Source organism: Python bivittatus, unplaced genomic scaffold, assembly GCF_059951505.1.
Source record: "Python bivittatus isolate LINGU-HERP-01145 unplaced genomic scaffold, Pbiv_v1 ctg000980_np1212, whole genome shotgun sequence".
Classification (NCBI taxonomy): Eukaryota; Metazoa; Chordata; class Lepidosauria; order Squamata; family Pythonidae; genus Python; species Python bivittatus.
Window position 1 is genome coordinate 52,885,099 of NW_028277125.1, and position 22,743 is coordinate 52,907,841.

The following is a 22,743-nucleotide window of genomic DNA, read 5'->3' on the forward strand; positions in this document are numbered from 1 at the left end:
ATTACAACAACTATGAATCATGGCATGAAGTGTGAATTCATTCAAGACATCAACACAAGCATCTTTTCTTAGGATCATGAATACATCTTGTAACAAATATTACATGCGCGTACACACACATGAATAGCATGATATTTTTCTGAATTTAAATAGGAATACTTATATTTTAACATTTAAAATAGTTAATTTTCTGGCTCTAGTGTTCTTGAATAGCATTGGCCTCTTGCCACTTTATTAATGACCATGTACTTTTCAACATGTACATGCAGAGGATGTTCTTTCCATTCTCATCTATTTTTATACAGTGCTATTGAAATCAAGCAGTGCTAAATGCATTTTTGGTTGAAGTGTGAAGTGTTCTTGATAGCTGCATTCTTTCTGAAAGGCACAGATCTAAGACCCCAGTGTTATGATCCACAAGTGTAGCTATGATTCAAGCTTTTTGTGCATAGCTAGCAAATGTTACTATAATGCTACATAACATACAGGATTTTAAGTAAACAATATTGAAATATGCAACATATATGAGGAATAAAGTTCTGTTATCACACAACATAAGGCAATAGCTAATTGTTTTGTAAAACTTTTGACAATGATTTTTTTAATGTACACTTGTTCTATTTAAGTATCTTCAAAAGACACTGTGATTGAAAGCATCATTTTTTACATTCATGGACTTTGATGCATAAGATGACTGATTCTGCAACTCTTCAGTTCTATAGCTTTAGAGTGGGGTTTCTAAATGTTTCGAGGAGAAGAAAATAATAATTTTTAAAAACCAGTTTCAGGCTGAATGTTATAGAGGGGATTTTTGTGTTTTATTCTGCATAAACTGAAAAATGAAATGATATAAAGAGCCAAACAAAAGTCATTTCTCAAGCAGTTTTGGCAACCTCTCCTATTTGCAGTATCTTGAGGGATATAATTCTTCTTTCCCATGCATTTTTAAAAAATCATAAAGGGATAGATTAACCTGAATTTACTTGTGCCTACATTTCTTATGGTCTTTCTAAAATGCTGCAGCTAAGTGAAAAGGGCTGTTTTCTTATCATTTTATATATAAAAAGTTATATCTTTGGTATTGATACTACTAAAATAAAAAGATTATCAGTGGCATGTTGTCTTTAAAATTTATATGATGTATAACATATTTATACGCACTGTATTTATTAAAGACATACTCTGGTTTCCATGCAAATTCCATGGGCAATTTCATTTCAGAATTTTAAAAAAAACCATTAAAATGTATTAGAAATAGCAACATCTATAATACTAGCAAAGATGAAGCTATCAAATTCAATAAGAGATACATGCTTAATAACAATCTACATGTGCATGATTTTGAGCTGTATGAAAATTAGTATATAAATATGCATCCATAAATTAAAAACTTCGTTGGTGAACTGTCAGGTTCATTTGTTGCAAATACTGCCTTGATTCAGTTATTTGCAGCAATTAATTTAATCTCTGAGTGTTTTATTTCTGAGTGAAGTGAAAATTCTTGCAGCAGTAATGTAGATTATTTTAAATTACAGGCTAAAATTGGGGTTTGTGTCACTATCATTAGAACTGCCACCTCCTTTTAATTTCCTGATTTTCAAGAATGCATGGTGAAAGAATTTTCTCCAATCGCATCCGTCATTTCAGGAAAGCTTTAGCTCAGCCTTGTAGAGTGTGTTGTTGTTCAGTCGTTAAGTCGTGTCTGACTCTTCGTGACCCCATGAACCATATTGCGCCAGGCCTTCCTGTCCTTCACTGCCTCCCTCAGTTTGCTTGGTTTCATGCTCATTGTTTCAGTGATGCTATCTAACTATCTCATCCTCTGCCGTCCTCTCCTCCTTTTGCCTTCAATCTTTCCCAGCATCAGGGTCTTTTCCAAAGAGTCCTCTCTTCACATTAGGTGTCCAAAGTATCTGAGCTTGAGCTTCATTATCGATCCTTCCAATGAGCAATCAGGGTTGATTTCCTTTAAGATTGACTGGTTTGACCTCCTAGCAATCCAGGGGACTCTCGAGTCTTCTCCAGCACCACAGTTCAAAGGCATCAATTCTTCGGCGCTCAGCCTTCTTTATGGTCCAGCTCTCACAGCCATACTGGAAAAACCATAGCTTTGACTATGCGGATCTTTGTCGGCAAGGTGACGTCTCTGCTTTTTAATATGCTATCTAGGTTTGCCATAGCTTTCCTCCCAAGGAGCAAGCGTCTTTTAATTTCATGGCTGCAGTCTCCGTCTGCGGTGATCTTGGAGCCCAAATAAATGAAGTCTGTTACTGCTTCCATTTCTACCCCTTCTATTTGCCAGGAATTGATGGGTCCAGGTGCCATGATCTTAGTTTTTTTAATGTTGAGTTTCAAGCCAGCTTTTGCACTCTCCTCTTTCACCCTCATCAAGAGGCTCTTTAGTTCTTCTTCATTTTCTGCCATTAGGGTGGTATCGTCTGCATATCTGAGGTTATTGATGTTTCTCCCTGCAATCTTAATTCTGGCTTGTGATTCTTCCAGCCTGGCATTTCTCATGATGTACTCTGTATATAGGTTAAATAAGCAGGGTGACAGTATACAGCCTTGTTGTACTCCTTTCCCTATTTTGAACCAATTGGTTGTTCCGTGACTGGTTCTAACTGTTGCTTCTTGGCCCGCATACAGATTTCTCAGGAGACAGGTAAGATGATCTGGTACCCCCATCTCTTTAAGAATTTGCCACAGTTTGTTGTGATCCACACAATCAAAGGCTTTTGCATAGTCAATGAAGCAGAAGTAGATATTTTTCTGGAACTCTCGTGCTTTCTTCATGATCCAGCAAATGTTGGCAATTTGAACTCTAGTTCCTCTGCCTCTTCGAAACCCAGCTTGTACATCCGGTAGTTCTCGGTTCACGTACTGCTGAAGCCTAGCTTGTAGGATTTTGAGCATAACCTTGCTAGCATGTGAAATGAGTGCAATTGTGCGATAGTTTGAGCATTCCTTGGCATTGCCCTTCTTTGGAATTGGAACGTAAACTGACCTTTTCCAATCCCGTGGCCACTGTTGCGTTTTCCATACTTGCTGGCATATTGAGTGCAGCACTTTAACAGCATCATCTTTTAGTATTTTAAATAACTCAACTGGAATACTGTCATCTCCACTAGCTTTGTTGTTAGCAATGCTTCCTAAGGCCCACTTGACTTCACTCTCTAGGATGTCTGGCTCAAGGTCAGTGACCACACCAGCATGGACATCAGGGACATTAAGATCTTTCTTGTATAGTTCTTCTGTGTATTCTTGCCACCTCTTCTTAATCTCTTCTGCTTCTGTTAGGTCCCTGCCTTTTTTGTCCTTTATCATGCCCATCTTTGCACTAAACGTTCCTTTCATATCTCCAATTTTCTTGAAGAGATCTCTAGTCTTCCCCATTCTATTGTTTTCCTCAATTTCTTTGCATTGTTCGTTTAAGAAGGCCTTCTTATCTCTCCTTGCTATTCTCTGGAAATCTGCATTCAGTTGGTTATATCTTTCCCTTTCACCCTTGCTTTTCACATTGCTTCTTTCCACAGCTATTTGTAAAGCCTCATCAGACAGCCATTTTGCTTTCTTGCATTTCTTTTTCCTTGGGATGGTTTTAGTTGCTGCCTCCTGTACAGTGTTACAGACCTCCATCCATAGTTCTTCAGGCACTCTGTCTACCAAATCTAATCCTCTAAATCTATTCATCACCTTCACTGTGTACTCACAAGGAATATGATCTAAGTCATACCTGAGTGGTCTAGTGGTTTTCCCTATATTCTTCAATTTAAGCCTAAATTTTGCAGTAAGATGCTCATGATCTGAGCCACAGTCAGCTCCTGGTCTTGTTTTTGCTGTCTGTATAGAGCTTCTCCATCTTTGGCTGTAAAGTATGTAATCAATCTGGTTTCGGTATTGACCATCTGGTGATGTCCATGTGTAGAGTCGTCTCTTCTGTTGTTGGAAAAGAGTGTTTGTTATGACTAGCTTGTTCTCTTGACAGAACTCTATTAGCCTTTGCCCTGCTTCATTTTGTACTCCAAGGCCAAACTTGCCTGTTATTCCGATTACTCCTTGACTTCCTACTTTAGCATTCCAATCCCCTATGATGAAAAGGACATCTTTTTTTGGTGCTAGTTCTAAAAGGTGTTGTAGGTCTTCATAGAACTGGTCAACTTCAGCTTCTTCGGCATCAGTGGTTGGGGCATAGACTTGGATTACTGTGATGTTGAATGGTTTGCCTTGGATACGCACTGAGATCATTCTGTCGTTTTTGAGGTTGTACCCCATTACTGCCTTTCCCACTCTCTTATTGACTATGAGTGCAACTCCATTTCTTCTAAGGGTTTCTTGGTCACAGTAGAAGATATAATGGTCACCTGAATTAAATCCACCCATTCCCATCCATTTCAATTCACTGATTCCCAAGATGTCGACGTTCAGTCTTGTCATCTCATGTTTGACCACATCCAGCTTGTCTTGGTTCATAGATCTTACATTCCAGGTACCTATACAATATTGTTCTTTACAGCATCGGACCTTCTTTTCGCTTCCAGATACATCCACAGCTGAACATCCTTTCGGCTTTGGCCCAGCCGCTTCACTCTTTCTGGAGCTACTTGGAATTGCCCTCCGCTCTTCCCCAGTAGCATATTGGACACCTTCCGACCTGAGGGGCTCATCTTCCGGTGTCATATCTTTTAGCCTTTTAACATTGTCCATGGGGTTTTCTTGGCAAGGATACTGGAGTGGGTTGCCATTTCCTTCTCCAGTGGACCACATTTTGTCAGAACTCTCTGTCATGACCTGTCCATCTTGGGTGGCCCTGCACGGTATAGCTCATGGCTTCACTGAGTTACGCAAGCCCCTTCGCCACGACAAGGCAGTGATCCATGAAGGAGCCTTGTAGAGTGTAATTTTCAGTAAAAAGATCATGTTCCTCACTCATAAATAATACTCTGCCATAATGTGGCTTTTTTGTTTTCAGTAAAAACTTGTTTGATTTCATTCTTCATATGTGTTTAAACAGCAGATTAAACCCAAATCATTTTGAGTAGCATTATTTTGGAGTAAGGTATTGATGATTCTTTCTCATTTGCAGACACAGATTATTAGACATTATTGTTTTATTAATCTATGGCATTTTACACAATCATTTGCAATGGGACAAACAAGGTCCAGAATAAAAGGCACATTATGGTTTTGGTATAATCCAGAAATTTTTATTGTTGTCCTTATATTTTTATGTTGATTAATTGATTGTAAGGCTCAGCTCTCAGCTCTGTATAGTGTAAAATTTTGACATGATAGAGCTCAAACCCATCTTTTGAGAACTTGTCCAATAGTCCTGGACTATTGCAAGATTTTTATTTTTCCAGAAGATAAGATAGTACAGAACATTTATGAGGAGAAAACTTTGTTTTGTAAAGGTCAAAAAGTAGTCTTGTTGGGGCTTGTGAACATACTGAATCCATTGCTTACCCAAATTGTACAGTAATTGCACATTAGCACACACACATTTAATAAAATTAAATAAATAGTGTTGTACAGTTTTAGATAGTGAAAATGTTTTTAAAATTTATAAAAGTATGAGGTGTGATAATACATTAAAAATGTAGTTCATTGTTACTGCATGCTTATTCCATGACTATAATTACAAAGCAAAAATGGCAGATAACATTGACATGGAAAATACCACATATCCTAATAAAGATTAGCTGTATTGGTTTTGAATCACTTCCCAGTTGGAATGTGGTATTTAATTAGATGAAAGTGAAGGAATTACTTTGACCTTTTTTTCAGGTAGCTGTTTTATACTAACAGTACTTTAGGTAAATCATTTCCTTTGTAGTATTTTAGAATGGGCTTTGTACTGTAATAGCCATGACAAGCATGTATAATTACAATATTTTGATTTTGCCATATTTGTAAAAAATCTGCAGTGTGTCTACTTATATAAAAACAGCATATGGAAATGATTTTTGTAATGTTTCATGGTTTAAGAGAATTTGTATATAAAATAGTTCTGTTGTAATTATTTTTTCAGTTTGCATTTGACAGGTAGTGAACAAGCCAACTACTGCTAGAATTCTTTAACTATTAAAACTAATAGCAGTATAGTAAACCTTTCATTATTGTTAAGAGCTGTCACATAATTAAAATCAGTGAGATTCTCACATAGATTGTGCTCAGAATTGAGAAATATATTGTTTTGTAAAATTTCTAAAGTTGCAGCTACATGTGGTAATCATTATTTGATCCTTTCTTTCTTAGATTAAAAAAGCTGTTTGATTAGCGCCAAGCTTGTTTGTTCAGCCACTGTGAAAATTTTCTTTCCTTTTATGATTACTTAGTGAATGCTTGTTTATTATGATGCTGATTTTTTACCCTCTGTAATTTTTTTCCTCTTTTTCTCTGAAAAAAAAAATTAGCAGATGTTACTGTAGAATCTTTTATGATCACTTATAAAAGTGATTCATTGACAGAAAGAGTTTTTCATTTTTATTTAAAAATAAATCAGCCTGAAAATGGAGATGTTCCATAGCAGGACCTATCAGATACAGTGCAAACCATTAAGGGGTTTAACATGAATATTCTTGGCTCAATGATTGTTCAACTTTTACATCAATGTATTGGTATTATTTAAAGAAGGAAGACTTCTAACATCCAACATTGGCCATATCTATTCTGTAGATAATGTGGTAATATTATTGCAAACATTGATAGGTCTTAGAAAGGTCTTGAGACCACAGGCCTATTTCTGTAAGGAACACTCATTGCAGATTAACAGTGGTAATGCATTGCGTGAAGGATTTTAAAAAATACAGCAGGTTCCCTGATCCCTGTCTGGGATTCATGCTGTGGTATTCATGGAAGTGACATACTCACACTGCCAGTTTGCTTTGAATACCCAGAGGAATTCAGTAGCAATTATTTATTTTTTCTTCTCCAGAGGTGTCATTTCATACTATCTGCATTTAAACTTTTACAAACCATGACACTGACATGGCTACTACAGGTAGTCATCAGGTTACATCAGCAATTGGAACTGGATTTTCTATTACTAGGCGATGAGGTCATAAAGTATGATGTCACACGACTACATCACTTAGCAACAGCAATCCCAGAAGTCCCACTTGCCATCATAACCCAGGACCACATAGGTCGTTAAGTGAGGACCTCACATGACCATGACACAGGGAGAGGCAGGAGTCCCAGGCAAGCAGGTTGGTGGGTGAGAGCTACAGGTGGGCAGGTGCCGCAAGCAGGCACTACAGAGCACGGGGGTGGGCTGGGGGGTGGGAGCTGAGGCAAGCACTACAGATTGTGGGCATGTGTTGGGGGCAGGCAGCTGCCATGGGCAGGCACTACAGAGCATGGGCAGGTGCCACAGACAGGTGCTACAAAGCATGGGCAGGTAGAAAAATGGTGGGAGTAGGAGCCATTTGCAACCTCCTGCCAGCTTCCGCATTGATTTTGCTTGTGGGAAGCCAGCAGGGAACATCAGAAATCGTAACTATGTGAACATGGGGACACTGCAATGGCCAGAACTCTGAAGACCCATCATAAGTTTCCCTCATTCAGCACCATCATAACTTTGAATGGTCACTGAATGAGTGGTCATAACCTGAGGACTACATGTATATGGAGCTCAGCTAAATGCAGACATCAATTATGATATACTTGAGAGAGCACAGGCTCATAAAAACTGAAACAATGGTATGGTTATGTGTGCTTGAATATTGGCCAAAGGTTAATTTTCAACGTCAGGGTCTGATACATCTTATTCTGACAGATAAATAATATTATTCTTTGAAACTGAAAAAAATAAAAATTTAGAAAATTGGAATTTTCAACTGAGATCTGATGTCCCAGAACAAGCCATGGTAGTTCTCAGCCCAAGGAATCTCACTGTAGAATTACAAACAGAATAAAACAAGCTCTCAACCAAAATACAATTGGATCATAGGAAATTATTTTTTAAACCAACATTGTATCTTGTCCAACTTAAAAATAATTACTTTTTTAGGACTTTAATACTATTGCAGTTCAGAATCTTGCTGTCAACAATAGTGGAGGGTAAATTTGGAAAATCTCCTTTGTCCTCATGAACATGGGAGTACTGAATCATAGTTTCACGTTTTACTTTACTGCGACTTTTATGAGATAGTCATGAGCTACTAACACTTTTAGCTCATTTCCTGGACTGACAGCGTTGGTTGTGGGGGAACGGTCTAGTCCCAGATCCCTGCTTTGTGGGGTGCCTCAAGGCTCTGTCCTCTCCCCCACTCCTCTTTAACATTTACATGAAGCCGATGGGAGAGGTAATTCATCAGCATGAGGTGCAGTATCATCAGTATGCTGATACTCAGTTGAACATCTGTGATCCCAGATGTCCTGGTGAAGGTGTCAAGGTTCTGTCCTAGGGCTGGAGACTCTGAGGCCTGAATGGGGAAGAACCCTACTAAAACTGATAACTGGGTTTTGGCCTCCTCAAATCCCTGAATTGGAAACTTTCTATCCTTGACTCTGAGAGCTGTCCTGCTCTAACTCAGTGTACAATTTAAGGGTTTTCTTGGACTTATAGTTCATGCTTGAGAAGCAAATGGCAGCTGTAGCCAGGGAACCTTTGTACAACGTTGTCTTGTTTGTTTATTTATTTAGATTTATATGGCTGCCCACCTAAAATACATGACTCTGGATTGCTAACAATATTAAAAATAATAAAACCACATACAAAAAATATAAAGCACTAGCAGTTGAGAAAAAAAATACAAAAACATCATCAGTCAGCATAATCAGGAAATGGGCTCCATGTCACACCCAAGGCCCCAGGTTCAAGCACAAAACAAGTCTTCAAGGCCTTGCAGATCTCCAGATGGATGATATTCCAGAGCAAACTGCAAAACATGCTTTCCTTCTGGGTCGCACCAAATGAAACTCCCTAGCAGACAGGAACTCAACCATGCCCTTCTGCTGGACTGGATGTCATAGGAAGAGATGATCCTGTAGGTAACCTGGCCTCAAGCCATGAAGGGCTTTAAAGATGACTATCAGCTCCTTGAATTGCACCCAGAAGTATATTGGTAGTCAGTGCAGCTCACGGAGCAGTGGTGTCACATGTGCCAAATAACAGATACACTTAACTGCTCATGCCATCACATTCTGCACCAGCTGAGGTTTCTGAATGTTCTTCAAGGGCAGCCTCATGTACAATGCATTGCAGTAGTCCAGTTGGGACATCACTAGGATATGAGTGACTGTAATCAGGGCCTTCTGGTCCAGAAACAGACACAACTGATGCAAAACCCATAGCTGTACAAAGGTTGTCCTAGCTATAGCTGCTACCTGGTCCTTGAGCAGGAGCTGTGAATCCAAGAGGATATCCAGATTTCAAGCTGGTTCTGTTTAAGGCAGTGCAACCCCATCCAGAACCAATTGCACCCCTTCTTGCATCAGGAGGCCCTACTCATGGTCACTTAAACCTTAGTCACCTCCCAGTTGGATTATTTGCAAGACACTGTACATGGGGCTGCCCTTGAAGATCATCTGGAAAGTAGAACTGGCCCAGAATGCAACGATGTGGGTAGTTATGGGCTGCATTGGTTCTTAATTGGATTCTGGGTGCAATTCAAGATATTTATCACTTTTAAAGCCCTACATGACATAGAACTGGGTTATTTGCAGGATTGCCTTCTCCCTACAGTATCTGCCTGCCCCACATATTCTGATAGGGAAGATGCACTCCAGGTCCTTCATTGAAACAATGCCATCATGTAGGACCCAGAAAGCATGCCTTTTTGGTGACAGTCCCTATCTTACAAAACAACCTTCCTCCCTGACCATGCTGGGTTTTAGAAAGGCTATAAGGATCTGGGTCTTTCCCTGGGCTTTGGGTCATGATAAGTTGGAGGGTTGATTGGATGATAGTGGCATTTCTATTTGGATCACAATTTTATTATTTCATTATTTATTAGTTTATGTATTTTGTTTTGTTTTTAAGGAGTGATTTTGTCAATAGAAAAATTCACCAGATAACTAGAAAATCCCTGTATCACAGTAAGGACTTGCTTTTAGTTATTAGGACCAAGTGCCAGTTCTAACAGTGTCCACCAGAATGCACTCTACTTTTATACTGTTCACTTACTATAAGTAAATCTACTAAATCTATTAAAATATTTTCCCAGAAAAGGAATTATTATTTTTCAGGAAACGATGAATCCCTTGGGAAACACTGAGTTCACAAAGGTTTTTCAGAGCTATTAATTGTACAGTGTAAATAAATTCCAAAAGGAAATTTAGAAGCTCATATGTGTGGTGTTATATAATACATATTTTCCTCTATAATAATTTGGGACGAACAAGGGAAACCCATCAGTCCCTAAAAGTCTCAAGTCACATACACAATGGTATTGCGTCAATACAGTATCATTTTCCATCCATACTCATAATCTTATTGCTTTTATTGGACAACACAGGCTTTGGAAATTAAGGCTACTTCCACAAAAGAAATTATAATGATTTCTTTCCTTTCCTTTCCCTGTGCTCATCACAGGGGAAAAGGAAATAGGAGATGTGTTTCTAAGAACTAGGTTTCTGCTTAGAAATGTACTTCATTCTAACTTTAAACTCACAGACTTGAACACCTTAATAGATTATGCAATTTCTGATCGGAGTAGTTTTTGTCTTCTTAGAGTTTTTAAACTGATGAGATATAATCAAATATTTAAGTTACTGAAATGTGCTGCAGGACTGCAAGGATTTCTGAATTAGAGTAGGGCTACCATATCTTATACAAATATTTTTTAAAAAGAGATTGATACCGGGTATAATGAATAGGCACAGCTAAAAAGGTGTAAAAATTGCTATTCAGACATTACCAAAGGGAAAGAAAAAATTCAATGATATCCATGAATACATGCCTTTTATATAAATAACTATTTCATGGAGGAATAGTGTGCTGGATATAAATTACTCTGCTTCTTTTCTCCTGAAATTTCTGCATTATAAAGGAGGAAGTAGTATACTTTCTTTTGTCTAAGAACAAAAGCATAATTCTACTAGAAAGTGAAAAGAATACAAGATTTGGGTAAAGTAGTTCTTTTGTGGGTATAGAGAAGAAAAGGATAGTTCCTCTCCTTGCTCTTTTTAGTGTCAATAATCACAATAGTGATCTAGCACCGAAGCCATTTAAATGCTGAAATTTGAGAAAATGTTGTAATCAAAGCTGCTATCCAGTTTGATTTTAGCTAATGAGGTTGTAATGCTGATTGTAATTACATCAGGGCCTATAAATATTAGCTTTGCTTACTATCCAATTGTATCTTTCCTTACTACTGGTTTCTTCCTCTTTTGTGAAGGGCATCCAAAACAGGATAGATTTCTCAAATCAGGGCTAGTTAATTTTTCAGGTTTGAAAGCCATATATGGTTTCAAGTAGTGAATCAGGAATTAGAAACTCAGCTCAGTGGAAATGATCATTGGTTGCAGCCAGTAATGGAGTGAGATTTTTAATGGTATTGTTCTGGGTATCCATGGTAAGTCACATGAAAAGTCTATATATGCCCATCCCTATTCTATTTTATACAGCAGCATAGAAAATCCAAGGAAAAACAGTTTTATCTCCTCTACTTTCTTACCTTTCCCAAACGTCCAAGCAATTTATAGGAGTCACTCTCTTACAGATCTAATGCTTGGAAAACAACAGCAACAGAACCAAGTTAGCCAGAATTACATAGAAGAGTGGGTAGAGCATAACAGAGAGCAGGGGAAGAAATGCCTGCTATTTCTTATTAAAACAACATTTTAAGTAAAATCTTTCAAACTTCTATGCTTCCTGATTTGTGGAAAATCTTGACAATGTAACAATAGACAGAGAAAGAGGATGTAGCCTAAACTGGAGGAAGCTTTTTGGTAAGTCAGAAACGGCAGGTGAATGATCTGCTCTGATTTTTAGAAACATTCAATAATGGTTAAAAGCACAGTGGAATTGCGTTTTAATAGCTTTATAAAATGCCTGGAGGGAAAGTTCTGCTCAAGCCTCTGGAGGCAAGGAGTACCAAAATACAAGGGATACAGCAGAGAAGGTCTGATTGGTCTTTATTTCTCTAATCTCAGAGTGGGAATTCTAAACAGGCCTTCTCATGACACTCTTACTGGACAGGCAGATTGAGCCATAGCAAGGAAGTGTCTGATATAACCTAATGCTGCATTGTATAGGGTTTTGTAAGATTTCACCAGCACTTTGATTTGGGCCTGTAAATCTATGGGTAACCTATACAGTGACATTAGTACTGATATTATTCTACTATGATGGGATTGTGACATTAATAATCTAGCCATTGCATTTTGGGCCAGTTAAAGCTTCTGGGTTGAATCCAAAGGCTGCCCCATGTAGAGTGAATTACAGGTAGTCCCTGCTAAGCAACCATAATTGGGACTGGCAACTCTGTCACTAAACAATATGGTCGCTAAACAAAACATTACGTGACTGCGATGGACTTAAGTTACTTCCCATTTGGTTGTTAAGTGAGATATCACGTGACCACAACTTGTGATGTTACTGCCGGCTTCTCCGTTGACTCTACTTGTCAGAAGCTGGTTGTGAAGTGCCTGAATGTTGATCATGTGATCGTGGGGATGCTGCAATGGTTGGTCATTAAGCTACTTTTTCAGCACAATTGTAACTTCAAATGGTCACTAAACAGGGCAGTCATTAAGTGAAATCTACCTGTATAGTCATCCAACCAGTTGATAAAAGTATGAGTTACTGTCCCCAAGTCATCCTTGCCAGGTAGGGTCATAACAATTACCAGTCAAAATTGGTCAAAGGCCCTCCTTGCCACATCCTCACCTTTTTGCTTTTATTTATTAATATTAACAGTTTCTTGATAACTGCCATTGTTTAAACAACAAGAGAACAGAAATATATTTTTCATTAAATTACTTTTATAGGGTTGGATCTTTCTGCTCATAACAAACATCTTGCTCCACTGGAAATACCCATCTATGGATACTAGAGGAAAGCAGTTTTTGCTAATTTTTTTATTCTTCTCTGTCTCCAGATGCTATCTCATATACTCTTTCAAAGAATCCCACAAAATTCTGAATCAAAGAGGTGGAAGTTACCAAAAATATTTTTCCTCTTCCATTATGGAACCCTTGCAGAATTAGGGCCTTCTGAGAGTAATGAACACAACTGGATACTGCCATAATCTGCTACAAAGTTAAGCAGTCTAATGCAACAAGATGTTTTGTACTACAGTTAAAATTAATATTGCTATTTATCATATCAGTTGACATTGTTAATGAGCTTCAATCCCAAACAGTCTACCCGCCACTGATCCCTCATTGTTCATATAGTGATTAGAAATTTTTCCCATTTTAGGAAATCGTACATATTTTATGGCATTTCTTGCTCTAGGCTTTTTTTGTTTTGTTTTCCCTGAATAATCAGACTTAGAATTGGCTAGTTTCATAAGCACTTGGCAAGTATTTAAAGCCTGGATTAATTCAGACTGTAAATTAAGTCACAATTGCTGGTGTGTATTAGTTTTGAATAGTATAATAAAAATAGAATTATGTACATTGAGTATTTTTATTACCAAATTGAGAATGAAAATATATCTACAGAATTATTGGCAGTTTGAAGTTATTTTTATATATAAGAAATGAGGTGATTTGCTACCAAGAGGTCATCTATTGCTACTTTTACTGATAAGTTCTTATTGTTTCAGCAACTCATGAAGACGGTGTTCTCTGGATTGCCATGGCAGGCATACATCAAATCTGGGCACTCATGTTGGAAAGTGGAAAACTACCTAAAGGAAGGCAAGCTAGAATATTAGACTGTCTTACCAGCACCCCATGATAATAATCTGATTGTGTAATTCTACTGAATATTATTTCTTGTTATACATATTTTCTCAGTCACTGTTGGTGTATCCAACTATTCAGGAAGAAATCCAAACTATTTGGAATAATGAGTATTTGAATGGATACATTCTGTTCCCATTAAAGCAATGGTTAATCGATTCATTGGCTGATTATGCATCATCAACTTGGTGTCAACTCTTAGTGACCACATAGATGGACATTCTTCTGGATGATGTATCCCTGACCTGCCCCTTCAGAACTTTCAATAGTATACCTATCACTGCTATAATCAAGATGTCTTCTTTTCTTTCCTTCCACCTTTCCCACCATTATAAACTTATCAAAGAAACTGGGTCTTTGCATAATGTGTCCAAAATATTATAATTTGAGCCTGGCCATTTGTGCCTTGAGTGAAAACTCTGAACTGATTTATTCTGTGATACATTTGTTTGTTTTCTTGCTACCCATGGTATTCTCAAAGGTTTTCTCCAACACCATTCAAATTCTTCAATACGCTTCTATCCTGCTGCTTCAAAGTCCAGTTTTCACATCACATTCTCCACAAAATTCTGATATTTGTTGGAATAAACATATCACAAAAATTAACGAAAACTTCATGACTACATGAATAGACAAACCAATTGTCATTCTTGATTACTGTCTTTCATTTAGAGTAATTGGGAAAGTATAGCTGAAGGGAAAAGAGGACAGTATCTGCTTGTATTTTTAATGAAATATGGGGAGCCAGGTTCACTGGGTGACTTTGGGAGAGTCCTTTTCTTTCAGCCAACCAATTTCAAAGGGTTGCTATTGCAGAGATAAAATTAATGGAATCTGCCATATAAGCTACCTTGAGCTCTTGGAGAAAAATAGGATATAAAAAGCATATGTGTGTTATACTCACTGAACATTGCATACAATACATTTCCAATTACTTCATAGTTTAGAAAAATGTGGAAAAGAAAGCTTACTTTTGTTCACAGGATCAAAAACATTGAATACAACTTATTGTATAAATTGTAGGTTCAAGTTCATGTGGGGTTTATGGAAATCTGACCCCCCTCCTTTTTTTTTTTTTAAGCGATTTAAAGAAAGGAATTTGTCTTCGATTTGCTGGAAGTGGAAATGAAGAGAACCGAAACAACGCATATCCCCACAAAGCAGGCTTTGCTCAACCTTCCGGTCTATCTGTTGCTACTGAAGACCCATGGAATTGCCTTTTTGTTGCAGACAGTGAGAGTAGTACCGTGCGAACAATTTCTCTAAAAGATGGCTCTGTGAAACATCTTGTAGGAGGCGAGAGAGACCCAATGGTAACCTAAATTCATATTTCTGTGTTTTACGTTGATCCTACACATCCAGATTAGAAATTCTCTGATCCCTAAAGGTAGAAAGTTATTTTAAATGCCAATTCATGTCCTAGTACAATTGATCACATGTTTATTTCTTAGTTATTACAGCAGTTGCAGGTCATTAAAACATTTAACTTTTAGAATAACTGAATCAGCCTGCCAGTGATCACCAAATTCATGCCAGCAAGCATGATATATCTGTGGTGAAACCAGAAGGAACATTGAAGATTTGTCTTTCAGATTTTGCTTTAGGAAAAATAGTTGGTTGATGTATTAAGTAATAAACAATCTTCTCCTATTACAGTGTCACAGAAAGTTGGGTTTTGCCATTCATATTTTTAATCACAATATTTTAAAATTGCCATGAATATTTTTAAACAAAAAGGTAAAGTAAAAATTAATAAGAAGCTTAGTCAAAGAATGGTCCCAATATTTTGTAATCATGCAGATGAGCCAAAAGGCCAGTCTGAATGCTTCATGAGAGCGTACAATACATAACATGTCATTGAATGACCTGGAGTCAGAACAAAAAACTGCCTGTTTTTATTGTTAAGATTTGATTGGTTGGATTGGATTGGATTGGATTGGATTGGATTGGATTGGATTGGACTGGATTTGTATGGCCACCCATCTCATCTAAGTGACTCTGGGCAGCTCACAACAGGTAAAACAGTCCAATAAAAACAAATCTACAAATATATAAAATTATCCATAATCAATTTAAAAAACAAAATCATGATCAGTGGCAGAATTCATCCTACATCAGGTCAACACAGCTATTGTAAGAGCTCCACACTTGGTTCCTTTGCATAAAAAGAGGTATATTAGAGTTTAGAGCTAGGTTAGGAATATTCCAACTTTCCAAGGCCAGCAAAAAAAAAAAAAAAAGTTTGAAATTGAATTCATGCAGACTACATACAAATATCTGAATTTTAAATATCTGAATTGACACTGTGAAGTGGCATGAGACAAGTTTTCATGTGTAGAGCTATAACCCAATAGATATATGTACGTTAGCACTGAGATTAATGCCAAATTATCACTAACTGTCAAGAAAATTTGTATTTTATGAATCTAATTTGAATTCAAGTTAATGTTTTAGCAAGAAGTCAGGCTGATTATCACTAACTGATAAAAACCTGTTATTTAATCATCATGTTACTTCCAAACTATTTTTTAAAGAATTTATTTGCTTTTGGTGATGTTGATGGAGCTGGGATAAATGCAAAGCTACAGCACCCATTAGGAGTAGCTTGGGACAAGAAAAGAAGCCTCCTTTATGTTGCAGATTCCTATAATCATAAGGTGAGGTTGCATACTCTGAAGTATTTTTCACTACAAAATCTGGTTTATTATTCAGTAATATAAAACTGTATTGCAGAATTAAGACACAAGGTACATCTCTTTGTGTATGTGTGTATTATTGCGGTTGCTTTTTATATTTTCACCTGACAAATTATATTTCAAACAAGTTTTGAATTTGTATAAAGTGCCTCAAGAAAGTTTCTTAGATTAAATTTAAACAAATGGATTCCAGCAATTGATGAATAACAGTTAAAAGCACTAAATGTGGAGTCAAAATGATAAAAGCCAACAAATTGTTTACCCAACAAATTGAAGAAAAATTATTGTCAGGCTCCCATGGTTGAACTTGGTAAAACCTAGCCAGACACGCAACACATCAGAGCTAAACAAGAATCTTTATTGCATACTAGGATGAAATCACTATAAACAGTTGATTACCTTCTGTCAGCATGAAGTGAAGATTGTTCTTATAACCATGATGATTAATTTCTGTGTTTCTTTTTCCCACCTTTCCCGCAGCCTTGTGTTTTTCAGCTTTGGATATAGGCACCTGTTGGTTGTTGACATAGCCAACTTTTCTGCCCTGCAAAAATCTAGCTCTTAAACTTAGCTACCACCCTTAGAGATTAAAGTCTCCATTACTTTATGATTTAAACCCCACTTTGTAAATTTTATACTAATTACATCTATAATCCATAAACATTAGAGTAAGATGAATTTGTGTACTTGGTGAAATGTGTACTAAATATGGGGAAATGGATGGAGATACTTTAAGATGTCAAAATACAGTTAGAAAAGAAGTGGATAGTATGTGGTATATTTGTCAAGGGAATTAATGTTTGTCAAAAGAAGCAAAAAAGATAGTATATAAGAGTGTTCTTCTGCCTACTTTATTATACAGAATTGAGAGTTTGGTATGAAAAGAAATAAAAGTTGAATACAGTGGGAATGGGTTACTTAAGAAGTGTGTATGGTAAAACAAGAAGAGATAAGATCATTAATATATAGGTGCTGTATGAATGTGGATTGACCATAGAAGTGAGTGACCACCACCAAAAGAAAAAGTTAAGCTGATGTGATCCAATCTCAAAACTAATATATATGACAGAAGAATGATGGTCAAGAGGAAGGGTAAGACTGAGAAAGTTATTGTTGAATGGAATTGATAGAATCCTCCAAAAGAGAAGGTTCAGAAGTTTAAAGAACAAAAACAATATTTGGTTGGTTGGTTGAATGATTAATTTATTGATTGATAATCTTTATTATGGTCACTGACCAGTGAATTAAACAATCAGCTTCATGAAAAGGATAAAAGGATAAAGCACAGGAGGCCATGACATAGGAAAGAAAGCATATACATTATATAGAAAGGACAATAAAAATGCCTTAAACTCTAAATTTCTAAGATGCCAACAGGAGTATATGACATTTACTACAGTACAGTAAGTGCATATAGCAGGATATTAAAAGTAGAACCTAAGTGATAAAATAAATAATTAATTAAAATATTTTAAGAATAAAATACTGAAGCAAAATATGAATCAGTGCATGGATATGGAAGCTAGTGTGGTTTTCGAGAACAGAAATATGCTGAAGAGGATAATGAATACTGTTGGTGAAAACTAAGTTTAGATTTCCTTTTATTTTCTCTTGTTCCCTGCCTTTAATTGGTTTTATTGACTACTTTTTACTGTTTTTCTGTAAGTCATAAAATGCTTACCCCAGAAGGGAATAGTATGATGGTTATGTATGTACAAAAAAAAAAAAAAAGGTGGGGGGAACTGTTATAAACGTGAGTCGTGAAGCAGTACGAAGGCTAATATTGCTGTATTGCCAGTGATAATTATTTTGATATTAGCCAATCTTAGTTCCTGTATGTGCTTTTTTTTAAAAAAAGAAAAGAAATCTTTTCTAAACTTCTAGATCAACCTAACATTGAGGTTAGTGATTTTAAGAAGGAATATGAACTCTATGGTTTTTTAGGACCTTCATAATATTTAAGAAGGAGTAAAATTGCTTTATGTTCTACAAAGTGTCTTGTTTGTTTTGTTTTAGATTAAATTTGTCGATCCCAAAATGAAGAATTGTGCTACGTTAGCAGGTACAGGAGAAGCAAGCAATGTAATTGGTTCCAACATTACCACCTCAACTTTTAATGAGCCAGGAGGCCTATGTGTTGAAGATGGAGGGCGATTCCTCTATATTGCAGATACCAACAATCATCAAATTAAAGTAATAGATTTAGAAACCCATATTGTTTCACTGGTAAGTTACTGTATTAAAATTATAGGTAGAATTTTCTATTCTGGATAAATTATTAGAGTTACACGTAATTCTGCTACCTGGATTGCATGAAACATGCATTACTATAGTGTTTTATAATGATCTGGCAAAGAGAACTGCTTTTGTGTTAAGGATATCCTGTTAGGCTTAAAATAAATGTTCCATCTGTTTAAGAGGTTAGAAAGGACACTAGTGCCATTAGAATAAGCTGAGATAGAAGAACTCCAGCTTTCAGAACATAATTTGACATAGATATTGGGGATATGATTTAATCTCATCTTGCTGTAATGAGCTGTTTTAGGAACCACATGTTCCTTCAGTCCATTTCCCCATAAATTGGAAATAAGTCCCATACAGTATTATTGAGTCATATGGAGACAAATGAAGTAAATATTAAAACTCAATCAGGACTAAAAAAAAGCTTCTCTGATAACATATTTACTAAATTAACAATCTCTGGAGCCAAAATAGACCATTAGAAAAAGGATTGGAGGGGCGGGAGTGGATGTTGTCCAGTGGATATTCTTTCAGATTATACTATTGTTACCATCGCTAAGCCCTGCTTGTATGGTTGTCAGAAAGGATTTCAGCCCTACATATTCCCAATATACCTTAAAGAATGTTCTACAGAGCTGCTTCTGTAGCCTTGTCCATGTCATAGAAGCCAGCTGTCATGGCATTTAGAAACAAAGTACTTCACTATGATGCACAAAGTTATTTCCCTTTGCAGTACTAAAGCCAAACAATAAAATTGTCAATATAATAACTTCATGAACAAATAATTATGCAATAAATGTCATAAAATCATATAAATCATTTATAAAAAACATTTTTTTCACATAAAATATGTTTTTACTTGTCATCTGAAATTAGAAGCTTCAATATCTTACTCAGAAACTGTTTTCTCATAGACTCATAGTGTTGGAAAGACTTTTGGACATCTTCTAGTCCAGCTACCTGGCCCAGGCAGGAATCCTCAGACCATCCCAAACAAATGGCTCTCCAGTTTTTACTTGAAAACCTTCAGTGATAGAGCATCCATGACTCTATGAGACAAGTTGATCCACTGCTTAGTAGCTCTCACTGCCAAAAAATTCCTCCTTATTTTGGGTTTGGATCTCCCTCTCATTCTTATTGTACCATTGAGTGCTTTGAAGGATCAAGCCATATTCTCTTCAATGACACCCCTTCAAGTATTGGAAGACAGCTATCATGTCTCCCCTTGGCTTTCTTTAGGCTAAACATACCCAGTTTCTTTAATTGTTATTTACTTATTTCAGTTTAGGCACTGCCTCACTCCAAACTGACTCTGGGCAGTTCACAATATAATAAGCATAAAAATAATATAATATAATAACAATAATATAATAACAAAGCAAGATGGGATCTGTTTGCTCGATACAAAAAGATAGGCAAAAATGCATTCAACAAGGAGCCCCATTCATCTTAACCAAGACTTGGGAGAACTTCCAAGTCTTCAAAGCTTTACATCATCCCAAAAGGGTGGGAGCCACATGGATTTCAGGGGGGTCTCATTCCAGAGGGCAGAAACCAGGGTAGAGAAGTTACACTTTGTGGGTGTCCATGGATTGTACTGTTTAATCAAAGGAACCTGGAATGCACCAACTCTGCTAGCACGTACCAGATGGACAGAAACATGGGAAATAGGCAGTCCCTCAAATTACATGGCCATATGCCATGTAGCGCTTTATAGATAATGAAATCTGAATTGCACTCAGAAGCATACTGGCAACCTGTGCAACCTGTGAAGCAGAAGTGTCATGTGGACCCATACCATTGCATTCTGGCCATATCACTGCATTCTGGACTAGTAGGATTTAGACTCCAAACCCTCCAGCATCTTTCAGCTCTTATCTCACTCTTTCCAATTTGTCAGCATCTTTCTTGTACTATGGTAGCCCAAACTGGAACATAATATTCCAGAAGCAGTCTGACCAGTGCAGCATCAAGTGAAATGATCACTTCCTATGATCTCAACATTTACATCTCTGTAGATACAGCCCAAGACTGTACTGGCTGTTTTGGCAATGCTTAATCTCTGGTCTACCAGGACACCCAGGTACTTCTTACAAGTATTGCTGTTGACCAGGTATTGCCTACCTTGCACCTATACCTGCAGCATCAGCAGTGAAAAAGCTGTAGATTGGGAGGATGGTATTATAACCTGAGTAGAATAAATCAGGATCAGATTCTCCTTTATAGCTTTGAATGCTTTGGAAAGTTCATATAGATTCATATCTTTGAAGAAAGATGATAGACAGACAGACAGACAGACAGACAGACAGATAGATAGATAGATAGATAGATAGATAGATAGATAGATAGATAGATAGATAGATTGATAGATCTCCAAAAATTCATTTTAAAGATTATTGTTAATATAGTGTGAGCAAACAGCTCTGTCCCTTTTACTTCAAAAATAGAAGCATAATTAATATTATAGTTGTGTTTAGATCTTGTCTTTGCCTTATTAACATATATTGCAAAATTACTTTAAGGAATATATTCATCACAGTACTCACTGATAAAAGGATATGGCTGCTGCTTCCTCAATAAACTCAAATGATTTTTTTAATCCAACATCTATCTTATTTAATACAGTTCATCATATAAAAGTAATTTACAGAATATATTCATTAGGTTATTTGAATTGGAAATCCACGGTTATCACAACTACAGTGAAATACCATGTCTTAGTGATATTGGTACAGTAGGAGGACCTCATAACATTAATATAAACCTCATAACATTAATAACAATTTCACTGTAACAAATATCTTATTCTAAGCACTGTTAATGACTATTGGACCTGAACATCCATTTAGTCTATAAAACATGTACATCTAAACAAAAAATCAAAACTGCCAAGAAAAGTAGTATTTATTTACTCTTTTGTTTGGCATGAAACAAAATGACAAATGCATCAGAAAAATATAAGCTATGCCAGAATCTAGAAAGTGTCCTTGATAGTAATGTATACCAAACATCTTCTGTTTAAAACATGATCATTGATGTCATTTCAAGATGCAAGAAAAAGTGACCGATTGCTTGACCTCACCATAAACAGCACAAGTTGTTTTACTCTTGTGTGCTTGTATCCAGCTGTTATTCAGACAATTTAAAACTTGATCTTGCAAAAGTAGATAGAATAATCATAGTGTTTACTGAGTAGATAAACAGTCTGATTCCAGGCAAACTTCTTTTCAATATGGAAGTTTCTTTTCCATTCTGTGAAATGTTAGGAATCCAATTCTGCATATATTTCCACCTTGCATGTAGGGGGTTCCCTCTCTCTCACACAAAAAGGGAGTGCTTATGCTTGATTTGAATTCCGTGAACTGAGCAAATTAACTCAAATGGCAATATTCTGTGAGTCACTTTGTAATATACCATTTGTGTCTGTGTAAACAAAATATTCAATTAAGTTTTAACCCTCGTGTTCTCAAATGTGCTAGCTATAGGTTTTCACCATAAAGGCAACAGCCCCACATGCTCAGAAGTTGGATATACATTATACAAACAGTAGAAGCTTAATACAGTTAAAGCTGCAATGTCCTGTTCATGTAATCTGGAGTAAGCACCACTGAATTTAATGGGCCTTGCATTGAAATCAACTTTTAAATGTAATTTACTTAATAAATTTGAATAACACTTCCAATGTCAAAGCATCCTGAAGCAATTTACAATAAAAAACAGAAATAAATACATAATAAAATTGTATATTACAACAACATAAATCAATATCCAGTAAAACATATTCATTAAAAGGTGAAGTGAAAAAAGGAAAAAACTTTCTTCCAACATTCATACCAAGAAGGCCTTCATGAAGCATAGACTTATCAACACGGGTCTAAAAGGTATCACCATAGTGGGTAGAACATTCCAGGGCACAATCATCACCACAGAAAAGGCCCGTCAATGAGCA

At 36.5% G+C, this 22,743-nt stretch overlaps 1 protein-coding gene across 3 annotated transcripts in view; it reads left to right on the forward strand.

Annotated features, from left to right (window-relative positions):
- The window catches only part of NHLRC2 (NHL repeat containing 2), a 47,716-nt gene that overhangs the window by 19,252 nt on the left and 5,721 nt on the right, over positions 1–22,743 (forward strand). For all 3 annotated transcript variants that reach the window (XM_088131992.1, XM_088131990.1, XM_088131991.1), the window contains exons 6-9: positions 13,719–13,812; positions 14,939–15,170; positions 16,392–16,514; positions 18,570–18,779. In XM_088131992.1, the coding sequence (XP_087988118.1) occupies positions 13,719–13,812; positions 14,939–15,170; positions 16,392–16,514; positions 18,570–18,779 (659 nt within the window). The remainder of the gene's footprint in view (positions 1–13,718; positions 13,813–14,938; positions 15,171–16,391; positions 16,515–18,569; positions 18,780–22,743) is intronic.